This window comes from Amphiura filiformis, chromosome 20 (genome assembly GCF_039555335.1).
Source record: "Amphiura filiformis chromosome 20, Afil_fr2py, whole genome shotgun sequence".
NCBI lineage: Eukaryota > Metazoa > Echinodermata > Ophiuroidea > Amphilepidida > Amphiuridae > Amphiura > Amphiura filiformis.
The window spans coordinates 5,893,918-5,918,702 of NC_092647.1; the positions used below are offsets into that span (position 1 = coordinate 5,893,918).

The 24,785-nt window shown below is 38.2% G+C and overlaps 1 protein-coding gene across 1 annotated transcript in view; it reads left to right on the plus strand.

Moving 5' to 3' along the window:
- Positions 1-24,208, plus strand: part of LOC140143015 (ATP-binding cassette sub-family C member 9-like) — a 40,907-nt gene extending 16,699 nt beyond the window's left edge. Inside the window, exons 10-34 of the mRNA XM_072165047.1 lie at positions 388-550; positions 1,967-2,007; positions 3,032-3,274; positions 4,023-4,169; positions 4,413-4,491; positions 5,162-5,267; positions 5,554-5,652; positions 9,055-9,220; positions 9,853-9,990; positions 10,434-10,650; positions 11,099-11,295; positions 11,747-11,913; positions 12,690-12,759; positions 13,559-13,716; positions 14,002-14,094; positions 14,613-14,715; positions 14,916-15,029; positions 16,443-16,554; positions 17,015-17,142; positions 20,240-20,318; positions 20,899-21,007; positions 21,135-21,238; positions 21,825-21,958; positions 23,135-23,197; positions 23,709-24,208. Coding sequence (XP_072021148.1) covers positions 388-550; positions 1,967-2,007; positions 3,032-3,274; positions 4,023-4,169; positions 4,413-4,491; positions 5,162-5,267; positions 5,554-5,652; positions 9,055-9,220; positions 9,853-9,990; positions 10,434-10,650; positions 11,099-11,295; positions 11,747-11,913; positions 12,690-12,759; positions 13,559-13,716; positions 14,002-14,094; positions 14,613-14,715; positions 14,916-15,029; positions 16,443-16,554; positions 17,015-17,142; positions 20,240-20,318; positions 20,899-21,007; positions 21,135-21,238; positions 21,825-21,958; positions 23,135-23,197; positions 23,709-23,849 — 3,171 coding nt within the window. The 3' untranslated portion in view covers positions 23,850-24,208. The remainder of the gene's footprint in view (positions 1-387; positions 551-1,966; positions 2,008-3,031; positions 3,275-4,022; positions 4,170-4,412; positions 4,492-5,161; positions 5,268-5,553; positions 5,653-9,054; positions 9,221-9,852; positions 9,991-10,433; positions 10,651-11,098; positions 11,296-11,746; positions 11,914-12,689; positions 12,760-13,558; positions 13,717-14,001; positions 14,095-14,612; positions 14,716-14,915; positions 15,030-16,442; positions 16,555-17,014; positions 17,143-20,239; positions 20,319-20,898; positions 21,008-21,134; positions 21,239-21,824; positions 21,959-23,134; positions 23,198-23,708) is intronic.
- Positions 24,209-24,785: the final 577 nt, after the last annotated feature.

Genomic DNA, 24,785 nt, shown 5'->3' on the forward strand with positions numbered 1-24,785 from the left:
AATTCAAAATCTCAGATTTTGACCAAACTACAGCACCAAAAGTCTTGATTTTTGCAGAGTGTCTTTGTTTACTTAGCACCTGAATTTAAATTTTTTTGAGGGCGTTCTTCTCAGCAAATGTTATAATATGGCTTTAACTTGCTACAATCTGTTTTACCCTGTTTTAAGGGCTGGAATTTCTTTGGAAGGGGGTCATGAATATCTGAGACAAAAATCTGTTGGTGACATGGAGTCAATTTTTATGACCCTCATTTTTGTGAGCCCCCTTTCTAGGTTAAGAGCAGCAACCTCAAAAAAATGAGTTCGTTAACCCGCACTACATACAAGGTTTGACACCACTGAAAAACTCTTGGCTAAGCCATTGCTTCCATGATTTTCTCTTTGCAGAAAGTTTCAGATGAGCGTTTGAAGCGCTCCAATGAGATGTTGAATGGTATGAAGCTGCTGAAACTGTACGGATGGGAAGAATTGTACTGTGAAGCTATAGAATCCATAAGAAAGAAGGAATTGTGGGCCATGGTCAAAATCAGCCTTTATATTGTACTGTTGAGTAAGTATACTCAAAGACAAGATATGTGATGGCAGTGATGCCATCAATCAAAATCGGTTAGATCAAATCAAATTTCACATTTTTATATTTCTAAACATAGAAATTTGTTAGTTTATGCTGTAAGTCAGAATGTCAGTGACGAACCAAGCAAAATCTGCCAAAATTTTCAATGTGCTGAAAAATTTGTAAACTGCTTTTTTAATGTTTGGGATAATATCATATAGGTTTTACAGGTTCCAGATGTTAAATGCAATTTGAAGAAAATCCTGTGTTTCTCTCTGTATTGTTAGAAAGTTATCCAATAAGAATAAGAAATACTGACACATTCCCCCTATATCTGCAAATTAAAATTTCTGACTTCTGACTGATTTTGCTTGATCGCATCAGATGCATGAAAATGTCGCAAGTTGAATAGTTTGCAAAACTTATACTGTTGGTTTATATATTTGTTTAATTGTCCTATAGTACAGTGTCCTGTACACACCGGTGTACACATTCGCTTGAAAATAATCCTGGATGTGTAAATTGATGAGAAAATTCTACCTGCTCTTTGTTTTGTCCCAAAACGCTTCTTTTTTTCATTTAAAAATAAAATCCTATTGATTTTGCACAGGGAGTGATGGCAAATTGGAAAGTTCACAAATTAAGCTAAATGACATAGTGCTACATGTATAGCTATGTATGAAAACAAATTATTGGTTGAAATATAAACTGGGCTCAAAAAGAAACTTATAATTTTTTACAACTTGTGAATCACAAGGTCATATCTTAAAATAGTGTCAATCAAAATGAACCAAAATTACACACAGAATTACTTTAATACTCTACTCAAAACACATGTCAGTAACCAAGCAGTTGTCCAACTGACACAACAGCAAAATGCACTGTCATGGGACAGCTTCCTGGACTTCCTCCACTTTCACAGCCCAACATTTGGCAGCCAGCACAAAAAATCTGTGAGAATGCACTCAAGATCCTTGCACAGATGATAAAACGGTGCTGCTTTCTGCTTTTCATACACTTTTTTCATGAAACAGGGCTGGGCTGTGAATGTGGTCCAGGAAGCTGTTCCATGTCAGGGCATTTTGCTGTTGTGTCAGTTGGATAACTGCTTGGTTACTGACATGTGCTAAGAGTAGAGTATTGAAGTAAACCTGTGTGTAATTTTGGTTCAATTCGATGGACAGGATTTCAAGATATGACCTTGTGAAAAATTATAAGTTTCTTTTTGAGCTCAGTTTATTTTCTCTCCTTTGTATACTGTAAAATACTGCTTTTGTACGTGGCAAACAAATAGCAGTAATTGCTATAATGGCAGTGGTGTTATAATGTGTTTCTATTATACAGTGCTCATTGTTAGCTAACATGTTGTCCCGCATGTTGTATTAATTGAATATTTTCTTGAATATTTTTCAGTAACTATCTCCATGGCTACTCCAGTGGCTGTCACTCTTGTGGTAGGTAAACTATGTTTTTAGATATCAATGAATTTATAAGCTGATATGATGGAACCATCCATAGGGCTTTTCCAGTAGGAATCCATACACTTTTATGGAAGACATGACCTTATTTTATTTTATTTTTTCTATTTTTATAACATTCGGCCAAAGCCAGGCAAAGCCTAATAGTGCTCAGACACTACTAAATTCAAGGGATGCCAACTGGACTTCATGGGACATGGGATATGGGAAGAGGTCCGATTTTAGAATACAGGAGAAAAAACAGAGCACCCGGAGAAAAAACTGCAAGGACGAGCACGGATCAGCAACCAAACTCACATGTGTCATGGCGGGCAATTGAACACGGGCCACAGTAGTGAGAAGACCACTACACTAACCCGTCCTCTCTTAACCCTATAAACCCTCCTGTATACTACAAAATACTACTTGATATATGCGCTGTTCGTGCGTGCATCCTATGTGGTGTGATGATGCAATCGCCCTAAGTGATATATAGGCACGGTTTCGCTGACCAGCGAAGCCCAAGACCTGTGGCAAAGTGTCGCCGACCGAGTGCTTGGCATGCGAGGGGTCTCGGGTTCGAATCCCACCCAGAGCTAACAGCTTCTTTCTTTCTTTTCTCTCTTTATTCTTTCCTTCTTTCCCTTCCCGTTGCCAAAAAGCCCTTTGGGGGTTAGGGTTAATACAGGAAGTGTGAATTTCTCCTACTATGCCATTTAGCGCTACATGTATTACACTATTTAGATGTATCAAATAAAATTAATCACCTGTGATACGTTATTAGGGTGTATATCAGAGGTTGTCAGCTGTGGGAGGTTAGCACTTTTGTGTTAGAATGACCCCAAGGGATGCATGGTCCTCCTGGTCCTCAAAATATTTGCATGTTCTCAGTCTTGGGGCCCCTAAGTGGTAATCTGGGTGTGGGGAGGGGATATCCCATTGTCCCCACTTGTCAATGGGTCTGTTCAGAATCACATATCTTCATAATTTTCTCATAATTTTCATTTTTTTTTTCATGAAGGCATTTGGCTTATATGAGTTTGTTCAGAATGTGGCTCTTACACCAGCTGTAGCTTTCACCTCCCTAGCACTGTTCAACCAGCTGACAAGACCTTTGTTTGGTGTTCCTGGTTCAGCAACTGGAGTCCTCAATGCCTTCGTCAGCATCAAACGTGTCCAGGAATTCCTGAATGCTCCAGAAGTAGAGACGAGGAGCAAGAGACATCAGAAACAGCATCATTCACAGAACACTAAAGGATATAATGTGAGTTGGTAAAAGTTAGGAATTGGGCTATTTTAAGTTGTAATCCATAAATGTACACCCCCTATTGAAGACAACGCCATGTAAATTCAAATGGAGTCACCAATTTAGGTAACCCCATTTGAAATCAACACTCCCTGTGCGGAACACTAAGGTCATCATATAGGGTGTATGAATTTCAACCGTAATTCTTTTGCATACAGGCCAAAAAGTAATTTTCCAAAATTCATAACAAAACGATGATATCTGCTGCTTCACCCTCTGTTTATACCCCAAATTTTTGTATGTTTTTAAAATTAAAATACAATGATTTATCAATGTAGTAAATGACCCCAGCAGCAACGAATAACATCACACACTTTTGTGAGTGCTTCAAGAGAGAACAATTAATGAGTTGGAAATCCTATAGGGCCTATGTCAGGTTTTCTTTTAAAAACTCATGCATAAATCAGAATGTCAGTGGAGAATCAAGTGAAAACTTCCAAGATTTTCAATGTGTTGAGAAATTGGTAAATATTCCCTTCAGTGTAGACATGTCATAATCTGTAGCGGACCACAAGGGGAAAAAAAGGGGACATTTTTGCCACCCCCAACCCCACCCGTCACTATTTTGGGCAAAAATGTCCTATTTGGGGGAAAATCTTGCAATTTGGGCAAAAATTATTCCTTATGCCACAACTGTTCACGTTATGTTTAGTTACATGCTTGTTTAAATTTTTGGAATATCATACATGTATCTTGGGTTTTTTAGGTTCCAGATAGTAACTGCAATTTGAAGAATGGATATCACAAGCTAACAGAGAGTGACCATGATGAAGGAAGCAATGTGCACAAGTCAATGGTGGAAACGGAAGCATCAAATGGACTGCCTAATTTGCCTCATGACACGGCTGTTAAGGTAAAATCTTTTGATTATGTCATGTTTCTTTAGGTGTTTTTTTTTGGGGGGGTAAATTTGATTTTATAGCTTGAGTTCCTTGCTTGATTGATGGGCGGATTGATTGACTGATATATTGATTGATTTGATTGATGGGAGATTGATTGCTTTGATTGATTGATTAAGTTGATTGCTGGGAGATTGATTGATTGATTTGATTAATTGTTGATTGATTGATTGATTGATTGATATGATTGATTGCAGATAGAGCATGGTAGCTTCACTTGGGATCAGAACAGTGCAACTGCAGTTCTTGATGATATACAAGTCAACATACCAGCAGGTATGGTAATATGGATGTGTGCGTGGGAGGGGGCCTGGGGTGGGAAGGTGTGGGGTGTTTGCACATCTCTGCACAGATTATTGTTAGGCCTATGTAAGAGAGAAAAAGATGGGTTTCATATTTTTCATGAAATTACCCAATTTGATCATGAAAGGAATGCTGTTTGCTTGGGTTTATGTGGACTAATTAGAATGTACATCATTCATAATAATAATAATAAGGCTTAAAAAATGGGATTGATTGGCATAACATAAAAAAGAATTAGGGTAGGTCGGTCTACATTTTTTACACACACATTTCAAGCTGTAAATTGTGTATGATAAAGGCCTTGGAACTTTTTTTTCTTTTTCTAATTTTAATTTTTTAAATTAAAAAAAAAAAATAGAAAAAATAAGAAAAAAAGTCTAGGGTTGGGCCTATTTTTTAGGGTCGGTCGGATTACGCCAATCAAACAATTTTTTAGGCCTAATAGTAATAATAATAATAATAATAATACCATATTCATTCCAATAAGCGCCCAGGGTGCTTAACAAAGTTATTTTGGGGTAGCTTATTTTTTACCTGGTTTACCTAATTTTTTTTTTTTTAAAGGGCGTTTATTGAAACAAATTTACGTCTACAAATGGATATAATGAGTTCACACATATTTGCATGTCTACTCTACCCACAGGTAAACTTACCATAGTTGTTGGTCAAGTGGGTAGTGGCAAGTCATCCTTGCTGTCAGCTATCTTGGGAGAAATGACCACGCTAAAGGGATCAGTGCAATTCAACAGGTTTGCATATATTTTATATTATTTGTCTTTTCTTTCTTCAAACTTTCTTCTTTCAAGTTAATTTCTTGAAAACTTTCATTACAGCTAAAATGGGGCGGGAGGGTAATGTCTTCTTTCCTTTTTCTTCTTTTAATTAAAACTTTATTTCTTCAAACCAAACATCCTTTCTTCAAAACATTTTACTTTTACAGCTAAGCACTACATGTTATAACTGACTGTGTTTAGACAAAACCATTCTTGTACCAGATTCATTTCAGTGACAGTTTTCTGGGTTTGTTAATTTCAGTGGCAATATCTCAATGGCATATGCAGCTCAGAAACCCTGGTTACTCAATGCTTCACTCAAGGACAATATACTCTTTGGACAAGATATGGACAGTTGCAAGTAAGATTCAAATAAAAGAAGTGGGGGTGTATGGTGGAGGGGGGCTGGTGGGCACTTTAACCCCCTGAGCACTACCTGCCAATCTAACATTGCCTCTGATTTGGTCAATTACATGATATTTCACTTCAGTCACCAATCAGAATGGAGCTTTGCAAATAATTCCCCCCAATATTTTTGCATGGTGAAATTATTCTAACAATGTTGCTGATTGGGCCAATTGATAATGAAAACTTCTTTTTGGCCGATCGGCAGGCAGTTCTCATGGGGTTAACACCATCAAAATAAATAAAATAAAATAAATGTAGATATTTATATAGCGCATTATGCCGTAAACAGCCTCAAAGCGCTTTACATTTATTCCACCGTTATTAGAATATTTGTAGCCTACGTTTGCAGCCTACAAGTGGCGCAGGGTACATCAGTACAACAACTGTGACTACCCCTAACAGCTTCCCATTGCACCTGGGTGGGGTGGCGCCTTGCCCAAGGGCGCAACATGGTGGTGGGACAGGGAATCGAACCCACGACGTCGAAAGCAAGCCACCATGCATCAAACAATGACTTCTGAGAAATCTCTGTAATGGTGGGGGGGGGGGGGCTAATGACTTACAGACATCTCTGTAATGGTGGGGGGCTCATGACTTACAGACATCCATGGTTCCGGGACTGTGTTATTATAGGGCCTATACAATAAACCAGTTGGAAAGGCATAACAATTGAAATGGTAGACATGTTGGAAGACAGTTCTGAAATGACTGAGGGGCAGGTCTCTAGATCGATCCCACAATCATTCAGACCTGCCATATGTTTTATTATATTATCATGTGCAATTTCCATAAATCCCTTGAGGAGGATTTTTTTAATGAAGATGAGTCTGTCATGAGTAACGTCCGCATTGCATACCTTCTATCATAAACACTAACAGTAGGAGTATAATGAGACTGAAGAGATTCATCAGGTCTGTTAATTAATCAGCTATTTAGAGTTAATTTGTCAAGACCAAGTGAAAAACTTACGTTTTTCTGCTGACAGTTTCACCAGAAACCTTCTGGCTTTCTCAAAGCGAGGAGTATAAACCCACATCTGCATTTGTTGGTGTATATAGGCAGTGGCGTGCGCAGCACATTGAAAGTGGCGGGCCAGGTTGTTCAGTTCCCGCGAATGGAGTCTAATTAGGAGTGTAAGGTTAAGTGCGGGCATAGCCTGCACTGCAGTGGCTTGCCGCCAAGCCCCTCACAGGTGGGGTCCAGTGGCCTGCCTTAGGGCAGCACCCCTGGAAGCTCAAGGGTTTTAGCATTTTAAAAGGCCAAGGAATCCTATTTTGAGGGGGCAAATTTTGACGTTTTTGCACCGTCCCCCCGAATGACCAACAAAAGTGGGGGGGGGGGGCGCTTGTGCCCAGGACCAGTCCGCACTTGGATAGCGATATTTCTGTACAATATATTTTGTTGTAACTACACCAAACAACCAACTATTACATATAGGTCAATTTGATCACAGTTTATCATGTCTATATTGCATAAAACTATATTGCATAAAAGTGTAATTTGCTAAATGTCTACTGCTATTATCTGTATATGACTTCCTTGAGGCAGTAGTTTTATATTGTATCTCTAAATGTAATAACCTGCTCTAAAAGTACAAGTGTAATTTGCTAAATTTTTTATTGTATCTCTAAATACAATAACCTGCCCTAAAAATAATTTGCTAAATGTCTACTGCTATTATCCATATATGACTTCCTTTGAGCAGTAGTTTAGATATTGTTTTTTATTGTGTCTCTAAATGTAATAACCTACTCTAAAAGTACAAGTGTAATTTGCTAAATGTCTACTGCTATTATCTGTATTGACTTCATCGAGGCTGTAGTTTAGATGTTTTTTATTGTGTCTCTAAATGTATTGATGATAAGTATATGAAAGAATACATTTTCAGTAAGGAAATGTAGGAATCCAACTAGCATCAAATTATTGCAAAAATTAGCGGGTTTCGAAAAAAAAATACAAAATTTGATTTTACTTAAATGTCTTGAGGAAGGCAAATGGACTGCAGCACTGTACCATGCCAAATTTGAGAGCCTTGTGCAATAAGAAAAACAAACAAAAGTAACAGTTAAACTTCAGTAGATATATTACTGCTTCATGTAAAATGACTGTAAATTTTGTCTTAAAACACACAGCTTTCAACTTAAGGGCTGGGGTATGAGCGTTTGGACAGTATTTATTTTGGGACATTAGAGCACATCAGACATATCGAATTGCATTCTGAATCTGAAGAATGTCATTCTGATATCAAATAATTTTGATTTTTGAAATTAGCAATTTAATACACATTTTATGGCAAATCATTAAAATTGATATTTTGATATTTAACAGTACTTGAAGTAAACTTGATAAATCTGATGATTTATACTTAAAGTGTATGTAGGTGGGATGAAAATCCGACGATCAATTGAAAATTTTGACCTTTCATATTGAAGATATGGATTTTTTCCAAAAACACCACAAAAAAAAGGTCTTTTTGGGAAAAAAATCCACATCTTCAATATGAAATGTCAAAATTTTCAATTGACCGTCGGCTTTTCCTCCCTGCTACATACACTTTAAGAATATATCATTAGATTTATATAATTTACTTCGAGGACTGTTATATATCAAAATTTGAAAAATATCAATTTTTTATAATTTGTCATAAAATTTATTATATTGTGATTTTCAAAAATGAAAATTATTTGGTATCAGAAAGACATGCTTCGTATTCAGAATGCAATTCGATAGGTCTGAGGTGCTCTCATGTCCCACAAAAAATACTGTCGAAACGCAATAAACGCTCATTTTAGATCCCTTAACCACTAGCACACCTTTGTTTCAAATGGACATTTTATTGTGAAATGACCTATATTTCATTGTACAAGCAATACATTAAAAAAATCCACATAGCCCCGATTGAAAAGTACTGATCTAATTATCTCTGCAAACACCTTAAAAGCATTTTGTGTGAGTTTTACATCCAAAGTAAGTGCTATTCAATTTTTATGAAAAAGACTGTAAAGTCTGTGGGGGTGACAATTAGAAATGGACAGCAATATTGAAAAACCCTCATTTTGGCCCATTTTAGACATTAAAATGACAATAAAAAAGAATAGAACATAGTATTGTCATAAATTTCACACACAATGCTACCTGAGTGAGTACAAACATAATTAAATACATTTCATTTGGGGGCTATAGCAAAAACAAAAAGTGTCCTATACCTTAATGTTTATGGAACAATGGCGCAGCTATGATAGCACATCTATGATGTTAACAAAGGTGCAAAAAGAATTTTGATGATATTTACGATTCTCCCAATGAACAAATTGCTGAATGAGCCTAATTATTTTCTATTTCTCTTTTTTCACAGATACAAGAAGTGTATGGAAGCTTGTGCATTACAGACAGATCTTGACATCCTCCCTGCTGGGGATGACACTGAAATTGGTGAAAAAGGCATCAATTTGAGTGGTGGACAAAAACAACGAGTCAGTGTTGCAAGGAGTTTGTACTCTGGGAGAGATATCATTGTATTGGTATGTATCTTACTGCAGTGTTTTTTGCTGTTTTTCCGGAAGTTGTTAATTACTTAATTTTTACAATTGTTCTAGAAATTTTTATTTCAGTAATTAATTAATGACATTGGCAGATTGTATATTTTGGTAACAAAATTTATTTCACCGAATGTAATTGCTTTAAATGGGGATAACCCTATTGGTTTAGGATATAGATTGCCTTCAAACATGCATACAAAGTTAAATATCATCCCCTTTATGCATCCATGGAAAAAAAAGAACATTTTCAGTGTAAAGGTGAATAAGTAGCACAATATGAAATTCCTGGACCTACCCACAATGCAAATGGGCATGCAGGGGCATGGGAAATTGCACTACCGTGGTAACCACAAATTAACAATTTTTTACAATTTCTTCTGAATACATCGATTTGGAATGTCCAATTTCAGGATGGTAAAATGAGAAAAAATGATCTATTATATGATATCAAAATCTCATCAACATTAAGATCCATCAGGGGATGAGGCTGTCAATTGGGTCATGGACCTTTAAGTTGAAAATATTCTAAAACAGATCATTTAGTTTTAAACAAATTTATATATTTTTTCTTCTACTTTGTATAAATCTTTTGCTATGTCTTTTCCTTCAATCAGGATGATCCGCTGTCTGCCCTTGATGTACACGTTGGCGGCCATCTTTTCCAGGAAGGCATTATGGGAATGCTAGTGAAGAACAAGCAGACTGTCATATTAGTGACACATCAGCTTCAATTCTTGCAACATGCAGACCTGGTAAGAACTGTGATCAGTTACCTTAGAGCTCTTAGGCGATTAAAGTAACTTGATTAAAAAGAATCGCATGTGATACTTTTGGACCAACATAACAATTACAGAAAGAAAGCCTTTGGGTAAACTGGACCAATAAGCAGTGAGTTCCTTGTCCAAGAGTGGAGAATATAGCTTTTAGGCGACAAAAAAAGAAAACCCTGTTCTACTGGCCCGACCGACCCAGAATTTGACAAATTTCCGACCCAAATTTCGGAAATTTCAGGAACAATTTTTGTTTTGTATTTTCTCAAATCGCAAATTATTTACATATTTTGGTGATTTTTTGGGTCATTTAAAAAAAATGGCCGTCTGTCCGCCTGTAGAACAGAGTTTCTTTTTTTCGTCGCCTTAACTAAAAATACTGGTTTCACAAGTTAATATTCTATTTTTTCTGTGTGCATATTTAGGTGATAGTAATGAAAGATGGTAAAATTCAACATCAAGGAACACTGGAAGAAATCCAAGAGAAAGATCCCAACCTTTATAACACATGGCAAGATGCCATACACCATGCTAATTATTCTGAAGCAGCTTCTGAGAAGTCTGGTGAAGAGACTGACTCAGCTACAGGAGGCGAAGGAGAGAAGACAAAAATAGCAAAAGAAGAAAGTAAAGAAAAGAAAGGTAAATACAATACCAAAGGCAAATCAAAAAACTATTTTTTCTTACAGCTAGGGTGGATGCTTTTTGTTTTAGAGAGCAATTTTACAGTATTTAGTATTTTATTTGAGAAATCAGGAAGGAAAAAACATTCTCGTGCATAGAGTCCAAAAAAATAGTTTGGAAAAATATTTTTAAAAAAAAAATTTGGAAAAAATTATAAAAAAAAAGATTTTTTAAAATTATATTTTGAAAATAATTTTGTGTGGGTTTTGGTTTAGGTGGATGGGAACAAACTTTTTAGTCCACTCTACTTACTGCAGAAAGTGCAATGACTGATTTACTCTGCAAGTTTAAGTGGTAAAGCATGTTGATTTCCAGTGCTGTAGATTTGTGTCACAATGTTTGTATATTTTTGCCATTAAACATTCAACTAATCCACTCTTAACATGCTTAATGTATTATTTTGTAGTGACACCTGATGCTGGCAAATTGATTGAAGAAGAAGACAGAGAGAGGGGCTCTGTAACCTTAGATGTGTATCTCTATTATCTCAAGACCATCGGAGCTGTATTAGTGTGCATCTTAGTACTTGGGTTAATTGTGCGGACTTCTTTGGGTATGGGGTCAACCTTCTGGCTATCAACATGGTCTGAAGCAAGCCTCAAGGTAAGAAGCCATAAAGCTTTCATTATTAATTGGACCAATCAGCAACATTGTTAGAATAATTTCACCACACAAAAAAAATTGGTGTGAATTATATGCAAAGCTCCTTTCTGATTGGTGATTAAAGTAAATATATCATGTAATTGACCAATCAGAGGCAATGTTAGATTGGCAGGTGGTGCTCAGGATCATACCTGCTTGAAAAATATAAAAGTGTCAAAATGGTCCACTTTTGGGGACAAAAAATACAAAATTGAGGCCATGTGCGATAGCTGCCACATGTCATATCTACAGATATATACAATGTAGAAGGGTAGTAATTGCCAAATGTCTATAGGGCAGCTATTATTTTGAAATATGAACCAGACTTCCAGTACTATGCATGCATTTCTTAACCTAAGTATAAGTGAATGTGTGAATCAATAATTGTATAATGGGTATGTTTTCACTACAGAATGATACCAGGACTACCAAACATTTCATCATGGGATATGCAGGCATATCCATCGTCGCTATATTGAGTTCAATTTTGTGCTATGGAATTCAAATTACATCATCATTGGTAGCAGCAAGAAAACTACATGGTGCAATGCTGAGAAACATAATAAGGGCACCAATGAGGTATGTATGCTGTGAGCATTGATCTGGGCTGCTTAAGCTATATGCATGTTTTTCCTATATGCCTCCTTAACCCTAACCCAACTAGGACTCACTAAAGCTCACTATTAAAACCACTCTGCGTGCATGCATTCCACGGGACTTGATGACGCAATCAGACCAAGTCACATATACCCAGGGAATCGTTGGCCGGGCCAACGTCACCTGTGTAGCTACATGCTGGGGATCTTTTCTGTGTGGCATGCGAGGGGTCCAAGGTTCGAATCCCTGGGGTGCCAAGTGACTTTCTTCTTCATCTCCTCTCCTTTTTCGTTCTTTCTTTCCCTTCCGATAGCAGAAAAAACCACGGGTAGGGTTAGGGTTTTGCAGTCATGGCAGTAGGGGTTTCTGATTCAGGCTGATCCTGGCCCCTGCACTCAACATATCCACAGAGAGGCATACTGGTCAGCAAGCTTTGGAAGCAACCCCATTTGCTTCTCATTTTGTGAAGTTTTCAGGGGAGAAATACCTGCTTTTTAAGTGATTTCACAATCGCAAATTGAAAAGCCCACTTAAATATTTTTTATCCATTATAGGCTTTTATGTGTAAGGTTGACAGTTCCAAACTAAGAAACACAAAATTGCCTAGAACAGCTCAAATCGTGAAAGATTAATACAGTGAAAATGTCATGCTGTCAAGAACGCTGGCAAGTTCTTAAACTTGAAGAAAAGTAAAAAACAAATGAATGGAAGCAACATACTTAACTCTAAGAATGCTATGTTTGTTTGTGTTAACTTAGATTCTTCGATACTACTCCAATTGGCCGAGTGTTGAACAGATTCTCAGGGGATGTGAGTTGTATTGACATGGTAAGTATGTGTGCTGCTTTAGTTTCTGCATGGACACAAAACCCTTGTATTTCAGAGCTTTTGGGTGTTTGGACTTTTCTGGACATAAACCCCTTGTATTTCTGGGCTTTGAGTTTCTGGATACAAAACCCTTGCATTTCATTTCAAGGCTTTGGGGTTTCTGGACTTCCTGCATACAAAACCCTTGTATTTCAAGGCTTTGGGGTTTCTGGACTTCCTGCATACAAAACCCTTGTATTTCAAGGCTTTGGGGTTTCTGGACTTCCTGCACACAAAAATTTCAAGGGGTTTGGGTTTCTGGACATAAACCCCTCTTAATTTCTAGATACTGGGATATCCAAGTGCTACACAAGAAGAGATAAAACACCTTGCCCCTTGTTCACCTTTTTGCTCGGTAGAAATATTTTACATGGTTTCAAAACACCTAAATCAGTAGTTAGCATTCAAGAAAAACTGAATCTAAAGTCGATTTTCCTTCTAGTGGAAAACTAGATGTTTAAGTTATTACACAAAACTTCCATCAATCCATAGAAATGTCAATGTTTGACGTTCCCATAACAAAGAAGTTATATCAGTTGGAGCAAAACATGCTTGATGCATCATTTGCAGAACTTTTCCCGGTATTTCAATATAAAGTTTATTTTATTTTGCAACCATTGGTTTAAAAAAATGCTTTTAAATAGCGATCATCAGGCAAAATAACCAGGTGATCATCACAGCAATCATCAGGTATATATACATTAATATATTTAATATGTGTATTTATTGATTTAATCTTTCATTTTTAAATAAATTTCAGGAGTTACTGAACACTATTAATGAGCTACTTGGCAGCCTCATACCATGTATTGCAGCACTTGTAGTTAATGTTATTGTTGGGCCATTCTTCATCTTAGTACTTGTCCCAGCTTCAATTGCTTACTATTACATACAGAAAATGTTCATTACTGCTGCAAGGTATGTACACAGTGTGTTTGAGAGTGGGGTAGGGTGTGGTGTGAGGGTAAGGGTGGGGTAGGGGCGTATACACAGTGTGTTTGAGAGTGGGGTAGGGTGTGGCGTGAGGGTAGGGGTGGGGTAGGTGCATATAATGGGTTCTTCATTGTTGTACTCATTTCTGACTAAACTATGTGAATTGTTTAATACAAATTAATGAATTTGATGTTAATGGCTGTTTTATTTAATATGGACAATTTCTTGATATCTCTAACAGGCTTATTTTGTTTTGTTTCCTAATTGCAGGGAACTCCAACGCATGCATAATATCACAAGGTCCCCAATATTTGCCTATTTTTCGGAAAGTCTTAGTGGCTTGTCGACTATCAGGGCATACAAGTAAGTGTATTTGTAATAGTTAGGTTTATTAAACTGACTTTTTATATATAAAGTCACAATCTGCCGGTATGTCCCAGTTACAATAACCTTAGAATATGAACTCACAGTATGTGTAGTAGTGTTATTGGGCCTATACATGCACAATGCAGTTGGGTACTGGGGTAGGTGGTAGGGTACACCGGCGTGTCCAGGATCTGTTCCTGTGGGGGTTTCAGAGAGGCTTTCAGAGTTATGCAGGGGGCTTAATAATGGCTAAAATCGCCAAAAAGTGGCTGATTTTACATGATTTTTAACAAAGTGCGGGGAGCTTCAGCCCCAAAGCACTCCTCTGGATATGCCACTGGGTAGTGAGGTGGGGGTTGTAGGGTTAGGGTAGTGGGGTCAGACATTTAACATGAATGTTTTCCTCACAATTGAGTAGTTCCAACAACATATTATTATTACTTTACTCATCTATCCAGTCTTTTGTCTTGATGTGTATATTTTTATAAAGTAATGTTAAATCCTTCTTTCTCTAGGGATCAGAAGCATTTCTATGACAACATGATCAAGAAGCTCAATACCAATCTGACAGCACAGCTTTACATGCAGACTGCGCATAGGTGGCTCAGCATCAGATTGGTAAGTTTTTAAAGTTTGTTCGGCTTATATATGGTGGAAAAATAAGACTCATAACACTGTATGGCGTGCATGCTGTTGGGCGCAGTACGAACGCTTATTGTGCGTTGCGTAATGTGTGACTGGCAAACGCTTATGTGAATTTACGCGATTAGGATATGATGGGTTCACTGATTATATTTTGTATTTTCTGTCATATATAGGATCTGCTGGGTGCCATGGTTGTATTCGTAGCTGGTTTGTCTACTGTGTTAGGAGCTTTGTACTTTGGATTGGAGCCTGCTATGGCAGGTTTGGCTATCACTTATACACTTGAGGTAAGTCAAGTAGATTTTCTCAGAGCTGTGTCTCCCCAGGGTGGGGTTAGGGCTGGTTTGTTTACCATGTTACGAGCATTGTACTTTGGATTAGAACCTGCTGCCGAAGGCCTTGCAATCACCTATACACTCAAGGTATTGTAGATTTTCATTGAGCTGTGACCGTGCAACCCAAGAAGAGAGGGCCTACTGAAGTTTGATTGGACCTTTCGACCTTACCATAATGCTCGCAGGCATTCATCTCAGAATTTTGATGACAGCGTAATTAGCTGAATTGTCCCATATATGCACTTGTGTGCACAAAATCGGTGATTGGGCCTGGTGGTACTACAGCCCCGGTACTACAGACATCCCTTACCAAAAACAACTGCCTAATAGGCAGTTGAAGACAAATAATGGTGGTGCCTACCTGTACATTAGACTGCTGCACGACTGAGAAAACTATGTGGGAAAAAAGGTGGCAGGGTTTTGCAACCAGATTCTGGTTGCACATGAATATTAAGCAGGTTGCCCCGGGCAGGTTGCAAACTTTCACTGAGACTGCGCAGTTGTGTCCAAGACTGAGTTTGTTGTTTTTAGAACTTCCGAGCGTGATCTTGTCACAACGGTGTGGTACAAATAACGTTGTGCACGGGTGCCGCTAGCCAGTCATGCTATATGGCACATAACCAAAGTTGCAAAAAAATATTTTCATGAATCCGCCACAATGTGAACTTTCAGTTATTCAGTCATCACTACAAAGCATACAAATACATGCACAGTGTAGACGACATGTTTTAACAAGATAACATCATGGTCATTCCACCGGTGCGTAGTTCAATATCAGATACAAAGTCAGTAGACCCTTTTTTCTTGGGCATGTGCTTCTCAGGAGGTGACAATTTTCCATTGTCATTGGGCAGGATTTGTGTGAAAGAAAGCAAACATAATGGTTTTAAAAAAGGGTTTACTTGTACAAAAGTATTGAAAATTGATGTTCTTCAGGATTTTTTCAGCTTTTTAGGTATTTTTGACACTTTAAAGCCCATCATTTTGCAAGTTTATTTTTTTTGTGTTTGACAGGGGTGTGATTTCTGAGGATCATATTTTTTCTTTCCTTGTATAGTCTACTTCAACTTAACCCTTTTGAAAATTAATATTTCCTATTCTGTCCAGGCTAATTCTATTGTCCTATTGAACTCCCGATTGAGCTCCCTCCCCTGTAACCACGCAACTTGACAAAAATTATGTTAATTGTTAATTCTACCCATTCTGGTTGTGATGGTTGTAGGCCGACTAGAGTTCTACACCTGCATGGAGCTGTACATGTTCCTGTACAATGCTACAAGGGTTTAAATTAGTCAGCGCAGTGGTAAAGCACAGTGATCTTATTTAATTGAGCTATATAATTCTGTGTTGTTTTTTTATCTTTAGATATTTGGCTACCTTAGTTGTTTTGTGAGAAAATCTGCTTTCCTTGAGTTGGAGATGAACAGTGTTGAGCGTGTAAAGCGTTACACAGATGTACCCAGTGAAGAATATGATGGTAAGACCTTGTTAAATCTACATAAGAGACATTTTATTCAAAACTTACCTAGCTGCACCACAAATTGATCAATAAATACATAAACACTGTATTCTTCATAATTAGTACCCCTCCCCTATAAATGCCCCGACAGAATTTTTCAATCGTTGGGCCCTGATCAGTCTGAAGTTTCAGACTGATTTCACACCACATTATCAAAACAAAAGTTTGGGGCGTTTTCCCCCTCCTAAGAAAAATCATGTACATGGGGCACAAATGTCACCCATTTATATCTAGCCTTGGGCTCCTATATCGAACCCATACCATTCCTCTTGTGTGTCAGCTTTATTTGTCTCAATATTTGAGTGCCATCACCACTAGGTCCTGCTCCCATACAAACCACCTTAATGAGAACAACAAAGGAATTTTCTCTGGAAAAGAGACCAATATGATTTTAAATCAAAATTGTGATTTGTTCTAGGCACTGAGCCTCCTGCAGAGTGGCCCAGTGAAGGCAAAATAAGTCTTGAAAATGTGAGTGTGCGGTATGCTGAGAAGCTGGACCCTGTACTCAAAGGCGTCAGTGTTGTCTTCAAACCTGGTGAAAAGGTAAGATAAAGTTTGAATTTAGATGTAAAGTCTGATATATCCAATGACTACCTTTCGGTATTTTTGGTATTGATATTGTTAGTTTATGTAAAGCTTTGCAATGACTAAATAGGAATAGGCATTTAATAAGTGAATACAGTATAAATCTATTATGAATGTTTTGAGTCATCCAGTAGTATAAAATAGACAAAAATATGAATCAAATACTGGACTCACCAACCATTTTTTCAGTAACGCTATGACCCGTTCACGGGTCTTCATCAGACTGCGAGAGACTTGACTGATGGTTTGGTCACGTGATGGTACTCGAAAAATACGGCGAGGAAGATAGCGAATCATCGGAACCACTTGCGTTTTAACTTGCGTTGTCTACATGAAGATGTTATACCTCGCAGTGTTAAACTCAGGAGTACTATAAAGGGACACAAGGCAAGTAACATCCTTAAAAATGCCGAGAGAAAACTTCTCAATGAGCGTGTAAGACAAGTAAACTTCACGATTAACGCTCTTAATAACAAATTTCACAGAACTGATGAAAAACTACGCACTGAGCTCACAAGAGAGACATATGATCAAGTAAAGAAGTTCACCACAGATACGCAACTAGCGCAACACAAACTTGTTAAAGATCGTCAAATTGATAAATTCTCAAAGTTAAAGCAATCCGGGAAGCAATCTCGTTCTGATTTAGATCTTAATTGGCGGAATAGTGGAAAAAACATCTCCCATGAGGACAAGGAAAAGTGGGTAAAAAACCTTTCTAACAGAGACCTTACAGAAAGTGAAACATCGATCCTTGCTAAAGGTCTTGGTTATTGTGTTGTTGATCGTAAAATTCCAATTGCTGAATACATCACTGCCACTGAATCGGCCATTAATCAAGCGAACCTTGACAACTCAAAAGCTGAAGAACTTAGACACAAAGTTAACACAACCATCCGTAACTCCAAGCCTCCTCTATCTAACATCACTAAAGAGGAAAATAAAGCGCTTATTGATCTCGGTAAGGACAAGACTATTACTAGGGCCGTTGCGCAGTGGTACTTAACACAGCGGATTATGATTCCAAGTGCCAAAATTTATTGAACGACCAGCAAACTTACAAACGCGTTGGATACAATCCTACAAGTGGATACAGAAAGAAGGTCACAGATTTTACCAATAAATTATGGACTAAGGGAGCGGTCACTAATGTTGAAAAGCATAGTTTGAATCCCCCCACTGAACCCACTGTTCCCGTGTTCTATGGCTTACCAAAGATTCATAAGCCCGAACCGATCCCGGTACGACCTATAGTAAGCAGCATCGGTTCAGTTACCTACAATTTGGCCAAAAGGTTCTTGCTCCATTGGTCGGCAAAACGCCCCACCATATTAAGAACAGCCAAGCTTTTGTGGATACTGTCAAGGACATTAAGTTAGAACAAAACGAAATCATAACATCTTACGATTTTAGCGCATTGTTTACATCCATTCCACCGGATGATGTTCTCAAAGCAGTTACCAATTCGCTTATAAATGACCCAAACCTCAGTGAGCGCACAAATCTGAATGTTGAACAATTGTCTGAGTTGGTTGATATTTGTCTGAATACCGCATATTTCTCGTACAAAGGGCAATACTACAAGCAGATCCATGGCTGTGTCATGGGATCCCCCCTTTCACCAATTGGTATTGACATATGTATGGAAGAATTTGAGCAATATGTCCTGAAGAACTTTCCAGGCAAACCTCCAAGACTCTGGCTCAGATACGTGGACGATACATTCGTTGTTATCGATCAGAACGAACAAGACAACTTTTTCAAGTATATCAATCAAGTTGACTCCAACATTTTAATGGACTTAAAAGTTTACTCAGGAAAGTAGTAAAGACAATCGGCTTGCTTTCCTAGACTGTCTTGTTCAAGTTAACCCTGATAACACCCTTAGTACTACTGTTTACAGGAAACCGACCCATACTGACCAATACCTTCAGTTTGGGTCACATCACCCCCTTGTGCACAAATTAGGGGTGATCCGTACCTTATATCATCGCGAGGATACCATTATTTCTGAAGAAAGTGACGTTCAGAAAGAAAAAGATCACGCCCGCAGTGCCCGTCAACCGTGTGGCTACCCAGACTGGGCTTTTCGAGAAAGCCGCCACAACCAAAGACACCCAACAACAAAATATCACGGGAGATGTCATTGCTAGCAAAGCCAGAGTTACTATACCTTACTCCACAGGCCTTTCAGAGAGAATCAAAAACACTTTCAAGGCATTCGGCATTGCTACCTCCTACAAGCCCTCTAATAATTTCTGAGCAAACTGGTGCACGTAAAAGACAAAATTCAAAAGACAAACAGTCTAACCTAGTTTATGGACTCACATGCTCTGAAACTAGCTGTGCCCAGTCTTATGTAGGAGAGACAAAACAGTCTATTAAAGCTCGCTTCAATCAACACCGGAGAGGAAGTTCCAACGAAAACCAGGACTCCGCAGTCTTCACCCATTCAAAACTCTCTGGCCACCAATTCAATGCCGACAACATCATAATCTTCGACAAGGAGGAGAGGTGGTTTGAGAGGGGAGTGAAAGAATCCATCCGGGAAAGAGCTGAGCAGCCAGCACTCAACAAGAAGGGGGGCCTCCGTTTCCTGCTATCACACGCCTGGGACCCCACCATGAAACTACTTCCTCGCCGATTACCATCACGTGACCAAACCATCAGTCAAGTCTCTAAGCAGTCTGATGAAGACCCGTGAACGGGTTGCATAGCGTTACTGAAAAAAATCGTTGGTGAGTCCAGTATTTGATTCATATTTTTGTCTACAGTATAAATCTATCAACAACAATATTGAGGAAAATAACAAATTGTCTCTATTTTCTGTTTCTATTGTCTTTTTCTTCTCTTTCCCATCCTCCCCTTCCATCCCTCCTTTACCCTCCTACTCAGCTTGATATCCTCTCCTCCCCTCTCCTCGATCTCATCTTCTCTCCTCTCCCCTCCCCTTTCCCTTCCCACCCCTGCCCTCTCATCCTGTTCCCTTTCTTTCCCCACTTCTCTTTCAGTATTTTATATGAGTTACATGTACTTAATTTAAAATCCTTTTCAGATTGGTATATGTGGTCGCACAGGCAGCGGCAAATCATCTCTCACCCTTGCCTTATTCAGGATGATTGACACTTACGAAGGTATGTAAATTTACACATTATCAAGTACTTTGAATTGTGCTTTCTTGTGGAAAAATGAAGCTAGAATGGTGAAGTTCCTGATAAATAATCCCTACCAATTTGAAATGAACGTTTGTAACTGAAATGTTTTGGATAGTTCTAAAGGACTTATTGGGGAAATCTATTTAAAGTCCACACTCACCGTAGCACATTAACCAACTCTATTTGAAACTGCCTAATCAGGCTTTGCCGTTCGAGGATAGCTAGAGCGAAAGCTGAGGAGAGCTTTTTATTGCTCGTCTACCTTTGGTGTGACAATAATGACCACATATATACAGTACAATAAAAATGCTCTCCTAGTGCTCTCCTGTAGCACTCAAGGAGAGCGATTAAAGGCTTGATGCAAATTTCAAAAAGCAAAACCTGCCTAATGTGTTCATTCCATTTGAAATTCATACTCCCCTGTTTGAAGATATTTCTAACATTTTCCACAGGGGTAGTATAGATTTTAAATGAAAAAGCCCATTTCATGTGTGTACAGAACTTACAGTATACGTGAAAAAGGTTAAATTCAATCAAATTTACCTGGTTTTATTTTCAGGCCGTATCGTCATCGATGGTGTAGATGTGGCCACAGTACCCTTGACTACATTGAGACAGAGGCTGTCAATCATTCCCCAGGACCCAGTCCTACTCACAGGGACTATCAGGTAATGAGGGTATTCTGCAGTCTGGTAAACATTCAGTATAATTATGTGATGTGATCAAGCCGTCAGACAAAATAAATTAAAGAAAGACAACTGTTTGAATAATGTATCAATAATTATCATTTTACAGGCAAAACTTGGATCCACAGAAGCAATGTACTGATGATGAAATGTGGGATGCTCTGACGATTGCACAACTAAAGGATATAGTGTCTGAACTGGAGGATGGTTTAGGTAAGGTTTTAAAGAACCTTGATCAGTGATTATTGATGTAGCAAAAGGGGGGTCAAGGGGTAGCTGCTCCTAGAAGTCTTGCCTCCCCTGTGAGATGCTGGCTACCATGATATTTAAGATTTTTAGGCTTTTTTTGTACTCATTTGTCTCCCCCTCCTAAAAGTTGCTTTGCCTTCCTCCTCAGAAAAAGTCTTAACTATATACTATCAATATAATATAATATGCATATAGGGATGAGGTGCTCAAATGAGTGGTTTTTTCCTCAAGAAATCCTTAGATATGGATGGGTCTATCTTTTGAAGAAAAAAATTCTTAGACATGGTCTAATTTGAAAAAAAATCGAGCATGACATGCAAAAATACACTTAACTCAATCATTTGTGCTATTTCATGAGCTATACAAAGTATTTAGGTAGTACATGTAGAACAAGTCGGTATAAAATGGGTGGAAAACAGGGATTATGATCAAATTATATGACCTATATTTATGCATATTGATCATTTTGTTGGACTGTTAGGGTAAATATGTTTCACCAGTATCTATAGAATCACACTGTTTATGATCTCTTGTAAAATTATGCAAACAGATTCCAAAGTCACAGAGGGTGGTGAGAACTTCAGTGTTGGTCAGCGACAACTGTTCTGTCTGGCGAGGGCGTTCCTCAGAAAATCTCGCATTCTGGTCATGGATGAGGCCACTGCTTCTATTGATATGGAAACTGTAAGTACCTTAACATTACTTGTAGAAATTATTTTTAATTTTTAAAATTGTATATGCTCCAATTAGTTGCAGAGCATAAATTTCTTCCACTTCAAGGGCATACCCAGAAACCTCCATCCCCCTTGGTGTGCAAAGCTGAATTTATACTACATCGCTGAACGATAGCGATTTGTTTTTAGCCAATGAGGTAGAGCACCTTTTGTTGCGATGGGAAAAGCGCGCTTTGGTCAAATACCAATCGCTCATCGTTCAGCTATAGAGTATAAATTCAGCTTAAGTAACCCCATAATACACTGGATATGCCCCTGCATTGTGCTGTTCCACTTGAAATCCATACTCCCTCTGTGGAAGATTTTGGAAATATCTTCCACAGGGGGAGTATGTTTTTCAAATGTAATTGGTCAGGGTTAATCATTCTGAAACCCATACTCCCCCTGTATTATAGCTTTACCTATATCTTCCACAACTGGAGTGAGTATTTCAAATGGAAGTTGCCAAACTGTCTATTCTACTTGAAATTCATATTCCCTCTGTGGAAGACTTTAGCTAAATCTTCCACAGGGGTAGTGTGGATTTTAAATGGAATAGCCCATTATGTGGTAGAGTGGGTTGAGACAACTAAGATAAATGACCATCTAAGTGCATTATACATGTTGTTATGCTGCAGTAATTTGAACCCACCACATGTGGGACATAGGGGTAAATGCCCCCTAATCCGAGATCTTGTTCCCCAGTTGCCCCACCCCCCTGCATGATGGTGCCGCCACTAGTCTCATGATAATCAGTAGAAGTGGATGTATGGTTGTTGAAATTCTTTACGCTGTTAAATCACTCAATTTCCCTGGTAAATTTCTGAAATTCAGCATTTTTGCAGGGACTAAAGTTTGGAAAATCTAAAATTTCATAGATGCTGGTCAAAGGGCAAGAATTGATTTTAAAAAATGAATTTGAATTTGTGAATTTTGCCTCATACTAGGCCAAACTTTCCAAATTAAAATACCTTTAAAAGTTAATTAGTTCTCTTCAAAAAGTTTTCTATTACACTAGTACATAGCTCCTCTTATCAGATGGATAACCTCAGGGTGGGTAGAGGCATATAGTATAAATAATTTATTCAAATAAATGCAAAAACAACTTTTGAATTAATGCATAGCTTAACTTGATTTTTTTTTGTAGGATATGATGTTGCAGAAGGTAGTAGCCACAGCATTTGCTGACAGGACCGTTCTTACCATTGCAGTAAGTATAAGCTAATTTTCTCTGATGTTCACTTGACCCCCACCACCCCACCAATTGGCTCTACCATAACTTAAACTTACCACAACGTCATGTTTAGGCCCGTAACCAGGGGGCCGGGGGAAGATCCCCCCAAAATCACCAAGGCCCAAAAAGTCCCCTTTTTAAACCCAAAAAGTCCCATTTGTGAGCATAGCGAAGCGAAAAAAAAAAAATTTTAAGGTTTTTATGGTCCAAATTTGGAAGAAAAAAAGTCTACTTTTAAAAAAACCACCCCTTGTCCAAAAAGGTCCAAATTTTGAAAAAAATGTCACATCCAAACAGCATGCATGCAATTACCACATTCAAAATTTATAGGACACATTTATATTTTATTTTCCCTCAACTAAGGTGTATTTCCCCACCTGGGTGCATTTTTGTCTGGAAAAAAGTGGTTCATGCCCGCCCCCCTTTGCACATGTAACTGCATTAAAGCGTTGGAGTAATAAATTACTTTATTTTTTATATCTTGCAGCACCGCATAGCCACCATCATGGACTCTGACACCATCCTTGTGTTGAGTCAAGGGAAGGTTGTTGAGTGTGACTCGCCTCAGAATCTCCTGGCTAGAGAAGATAGCGAGTTTTCATCCCTGGTGAGAGGCCATAATGAGTGACTTGTAAACGCAGACCCAGGGGAAGATCCAGGATTTCAAATAATTGGTAACAAGAAGGGGTCGAGTTGTTGATATAACCCAGAAACAGGTTGAAATTGCATGATTTAGCTGTCAAAAGAGGGGCAGGCCCCCATTGGCCAGCACTTATGCCAGTTGTATAATGTGTGACTGGTGCGCACTTATGCATATTTATTGATTTTCGTCAAGCCAAACAAACTGCAACATCTTAATTAATTATTTATTACCAATGTAGATTTGGTAGCCAAAACATTGAATAATAAAGTAATTCAGATTGTAAAGAATGCTGTCAGAATGCTGATACACAGAGAATGTGTAGCACAGGGAGCCCTACTGATTATGTTACTAAACTCAACCAATAAAGTATCGAAACGATTATAGATGGTCAGATATATCACGAAATGAAATATATAGCAAAAACTTATTTAATGTATATAAAGCGCAGCTTTCTCCTGCGCATTTTGATACCTCTTGTGTTGGTCTACGATATCATTTGGTCGAGTTATGGGCGCTTGAGTGGCTTCAAGTCGGATTTTCAAAGTTGCACTTAGCTCCTATTCAAGCCAAATGCGTTCGTCGTGTACACACACACACAAAATCAAGACAAAGATGTGCTCTGTTTACTTAATCACTTTATTTTACTCCTTCGACTTCCAACTTCAATACTTGCTACCCTTTACTTATCTCTGACTTATCTCATGAACTCTTTCTGCTGACATCTCAATACTTGGTGTGCCCACCATCACACACACTCATTTGAATTTGGCGGACAAAAGCAATGGTCATTTATTGGTTACAGTACAGCGCATTTGGCTTGAATAGGAGCTAAGTGCAACTTTTAAAATCTGACTTGAAGCCACTCAAGCGCCCATAACTCGACTAAATGATATCGTAGAGCAACACAAGAGGTATCAAAAT